Here is a 4,629-nt window from a genome sequence, read left to right on the forward strand (position 1 = left end):
GGCCCTGTGCACCTGATTATTCCCTTCACCTCCAGAAAGAATCGCCTCCTGACTCGTGAAAATTCAGATTTTGTAGGCTTGCTTTTGAGGGGTTCTATTGGGGTTTTTTTGTTTGTTTGTTTTACGGGTTGATTTGTTGCTTTTTGAGCAAACGGGTAAAAATGGAAAACTCTGGGAGGGGGAGGAGAAGATTAAGAAGTCAGGCCTGGAGCTGAAAATATTTGTGGCCCCGGACCCGGGATAGAACGGGGAGCGCCTCCTAATTGCGGCTTCGTTAGATTTCGAGTTTCGGAGGCTGAGGCTCGAGCGCTAATATCCGCCGCCCATTATCCGGGCTAATAAATTTGACCTATTGTTCGTTTGTTAAAATGATGTCACCTTGGAACAGTCCCTAAGCTCCTATTTCCATGAATTAGCCCTTTATTGAAACCCAGGAGCCAATGAGAAGAGAGAGGCTTGTTGCTCACAGCCAATGGCAGTGGCGGGAGAGAAATTAGCAGCGGAAACTCCAGGTTCGGTTCAAGAAAGATGACACAGAGCCTGTCGGGCCCGCGCACTCTTGGCAAAGTTTCAGTGAGAGGAGAGGCGCCGGGCCCTTCATGGCTGCGCCGTAAAGGGGACCCAGCCGCCTCCCCGCCCAGCCCAGCCCAGCCCGCCCGCCCGCCCAGGATGGAGGCGCCCGCCAGCGCTCAGACCCCACATCCTCATGAACCCATCAGCTTCGGAATCGACCAGATCCTCAACAGTCCGGACCAGGACAGCGCTCCCGCCCCAAGGGGCCCCGACGGCGCCAGCTACCTGGGGGGACCTGGGAGCCGGCCGGGTGCCACGTACCCGTCCCTGCCGGCCTCATTCGCCGGCCTCGGCGCTCCTTTTGAGGACGCAGGATCTTACAGTGTCAACCTCAGCCTGGCACCCGCCGGGGTGATACGGGTTCCGGCACACAGGCCGCTCCCGGGGGCTGTGCCGCCGCCGCTACCCAGCGCGCTGCCCGCCATGCCTGCGGTGCCTGCTGTGCCAAGCCTGGGCGGACTCAACTTTCCTTGGATGGAAAGCAGCCGTCGCTTTGTGAAAGACCGCTTTACAGGTGAGCTATCAAACAAGCGCCGCCGACCGCCGCCGCGCCCCATCGCTCCCGGGGCCCTTCCACTGCTTCGATCCCCAGTCCAAGTGATGGGTGTGTTCCCAAGGTCAGGGCCTCTGGGTTTCTTGCCTTTCGTTCCCTTCAAACCGCTCACCTCTCAGCCCGCCAGGCCAGGTCATTTCCCTAGGGAGGGAAAAAATCTCAGATTAACGAGAATTGGAGAGGCCTCCATGCCCTAAATCTCTTGAGACCCCCGCGGCGTCGGGATGGGGTGGGGAATTGGGACTCCTAGAGGGATAGGAGGGGGCGGGGTTGCAGGAGGTGGTGGAGAGAAGGGTTGCCTCTGGCCCTAGCTGGGCCCCAGAGTTGTGGGAACAAACGAAACCAAATGAAATAACTAAGTGGTTTACATCTGGAAGAGAGCGTTGGGCCTGGCTAGGGGTCCCAGGGAGTCCCTTTACTCCAGTCCCTGGTTAGGGTAAGCCCAATCAGCGAAAAGTGGCATTAGCCTGAGCTCCAACAAGTCCCATCTATCTCCATAGCAGCGGCTGCACTCACTCCCTTCACCGTAACTCGGCGGATCGGACACCCCTATCAGAACCGGACGCCCCCGAAAAGGAAGAAACCACGAACATCTTTCTCACGGGTGCAGATCTGCGAACTCGAAAAACGTTTCCATCGCCAGAAGTACCTGGCCTCTGCCGAGAGGGCGGCGCTCGCCAAGTCCCTCAAGATGACCGACGCGCAGGTCAAGACCTGGTTCCAAAACAGGAGGACCAAGTGGCGGTGAGAGAAGCCAGTCAGGCCGGGAGCCGGTCCTAGATTCTGGCTTTATTCACTCCCTTCCGTCTCCCTCCTTACCTTCTCTCTGGCTCTTTATCTCCCCCTGCTCATTCCCTTCTCTTTCTGACAGTCGGACAGTGGCAAGCTTTTGCTCCCTCTAACCTCCAACAGCCATTATTCCCCTTTTCCACCCTCCCTTTCTTACCTCCCTATTCCTTCCTACCCCCCACCCCCATCATACTACATTTCTTATTTCCTCTCCTTCCAAATGTTTCTTCTCACCTCTTTCCTTCTCTCTATCTTGGTCCAGCTCTAGGATTCCTGCTCTCATTTTTGTCCAGGTCTTTCTCCTTGTTCCTTATTCTCTCTCTCTTCTCCAGGTTTTTCTTTTTCTTTTTCCCTATTTTTGTTTTCTTCTTTCTCCCTGTGCTGTTTCTAATTTTTTGATAGGGTTTTTGTTTTTGTTTTCGTTTTTCTTTTATTCATTCTCTCTTCTCTCTCTCAATCTCTCGTTTCTGATTCTGTATCGGTGTCTCTGTCACTATCTCTGTCTCTGTGTCTCTGTATCTTTGTCTGGCTCGCTCTCTCTCTCCCCCTCCTCACATTTCCTTCTCCCGGTCTGTTCTCCAGTCTCTTCCCCTTAGCTCGGTTATCTTTTACCCATCTCCGAAAGCATCTTACCTGCGAGTTGAGGGGGCTCTCTGATTTGGGTGGAAAGGGTTTCAGTGAAATGGACTAGCAGAGAAATCAGTTATGGGGAGAAGATTCTGAGAGGCACTGAGAGAGGGATATCTCACTTAAAACCGTGTTTTTAATGCCAACAGAACATTTTCTAGTCGTTGTCATTCGAATCCAAACTATCTTTGTTGTATAAATAACAATAGTAATAGAACCTCAGTCTGAGGGAGAATCCTCCCTCTGAAAAAGCAAAATCATTGAAAAACCGCCAACAAAACCAAAAATCGGGGAGTAGAAGTTGGGGGAGGATGTAGAGACTTTTCCAAGAGGCTTAATTCAAGAAGGCCCAGATGGGCCGAATTGGTTTTCCTGGGACGGATTTCTGCGGCTTTTTTCTCCGATTTTGCTTCCTGAGTCCAGGCAGGTTCTACTATCCAACCCCACCTCCTGTCCCCCATCCTATCCTGTCCCACCTTCCTCCTTCAATCCTGAGCCTCAGATGCCACTAGATTTTCTCCAAAGTTGGCCCCTAGGTCTTAGCCAGAACCAGTACTGGAGAAAATTTAAAAACCCTGACCTCGGGGTTAAGGCAAAGAACACTCTTAGGTGAGAGAGCTGAGGGATGGGGGCTGCGGAATGGCATTGGGTTTCTCCACGCCAAGGCCACGGAAAGGGAGTAAATCCTTGCGGGTGTGTCCATCCCTTTCCCCTACCCCGTGCAGGCGGCAGACGGCAGAGGAGCGAGAGGCCGAGAGGCAGCAGGCAAGCCGGCTGATGCTGCAACTCCAGCATGACGCCTTCCAAAAGAGCCTCAATGACTCCATCCAACCCGATCCGCTCTGTCTGCACAACTCGTCGCTGTTCGCGCTGCAGAACCTGCAGCCTTGGGAGGAGGAAGGCACCAAGGTCCCCGCCGTCACCTCGCTGGTCTGAGCCGCGGCCGGACCGCCAGACCCCGAGAGCGCTCCCCGCCTGGGCCCGGGGCCTCCGGGCTAGGGACCGGCCCGCAACCGCGGTCTCCCAGCGGGGCTGGGCCGGGCCGGGCCAGGCTGGGCCAGGGTGGGGGTAGAGCGGGCGGGGACGGGATAAGGGGCACGGGCTGCCGCCTTCCCAAAGAGGCCGGCAAGCCGCAGGGCAGCTGGGACCGCGCCACCCGCCCCAGTCCGCTCCGCCCGCGGCCGCGCTCGTTCCGCAGGGCCCGGGGCGAGCGAGGGCTCAGCGCAGCAGCACAATCTGGGCCTTCCTTCCCTTTCCTCTGCCGGCTCCTCGCCCTCGTCCATGCCCCAGGCCCGACAAAGCGCCTTAGGTTTCACCTGCCCCGCTCCCCCCGGGCGGGGCACCTGTATAATACTTTGTACTTTTGCCCAAACATGTAAATAAAAGTTTTCTTTAGGAATCGGCGCCCCGAGTCTGCTTCCCCCGAGAGACGGGAAGAACTGGGGTGGAGGAAAGACTGGGGATTGGGGAGGAAAAGCGACCCCAGATTTGAAGAAAGAAAAGGGGCAGAGCCCTTCGCTTTTTGTTATTTTATTGAATTTTCGACCGTTTTATTTAATTAATTTTATTTAATAAAATTTAGCTATTTAATTTTACTTCAGTTTATTTCATTCCATTTCCTTTTCTTTTCATGTTGTTCAGTTTCCTATAGTTTTATTCCCCTCCTGGTTCGGGGTCTGGGATTGGGGAGAAACCGCGGTAAAGGCAGAAGCACCTTGACTGCCCAAAGGCTTTTCCTCCAGTTTCTTACATTTCAGCAACCTTGGGGAATAGAATGCTCCCTTTAGAGCTCTCTCGAATCCTGGGAGGACTCGGGATGGACAAGAGCTCGCTTCTGGAGCTGCCACCGCAGCCCTCCCGGAGGATCGTGCCCCAGGTCAGTGAGTGCCCACTGTCGCCACCAACCCTCCCCCAGGCTCAGTTGGGGCCAGAGACTGGAGAATCCCTGGTGTCCTCAGAGGCTATTAGAAGGAAAAAGAGACCTGGGAAATTTTTTGGGAAAGATATTTGATACTGTAGATAGTGTAAGAACAGGCAGGCAGACCTGGACACTGGAGTCGACAACATAGGGTGGAAGAACTAGCACT

At 54.8% G+C, this 4,629-nt stretch overlaps 1 protein-coding gene across 2 annotated transcripts; it reads left to right on the forward strand.

The window, feature by feature from the left end:
- The first annotated feature begins 471 nt into the window (after window positions 1–471).
- On the forward strand, window positions 472–4,142 carry TLX3 (T cell leukemia homeobox 3). Of its 2 annotated transcripts, none has more exons than XM_056811573.1 (3): window positions 472–1,087; window positions 1,630–1,870; window positions 3,268–4,142. In XM_056811573.1, the coding sequence occupies exons 1-3, from the start codon at window positions 529–531 to the stop codon at window positions 3,476–3,478; spliced, it is 1,011 nt and encodes a 336-aa protein (XP_056667551.1). In that variant the 5' UTR covers window positions 472–528; the 3' UTR covers window positions 3,479–4,142. The 2 variants fall into 2 exon arrangements, with proteins under 2 accessions (XP_056667551.1, XP_003339620.2); XM_003339572.3 differs by having other exon boundaries at window positions 476–1,087; window positions 1,627–1,870.
- Window positions 4,143–4,629: the final 487 nt, after the last annotated feature.

This window comes from Monodelphis domestica, chromosome 1 (assembly GCF_027887165.1).
Source record: "Monodelphis domestica isolate mMonDom1 chromosome 1, mMonDom1.pri, whole genome shotgun sequence".
In the NCBI taxonomy this organism is placed as follows: domain Eukaryota; kingdom Metazoa; phylum Chordata; class Mammalia; order Didelphimorphia; family Didelphidae; genus Monodelphis; species Monodelphis domestica.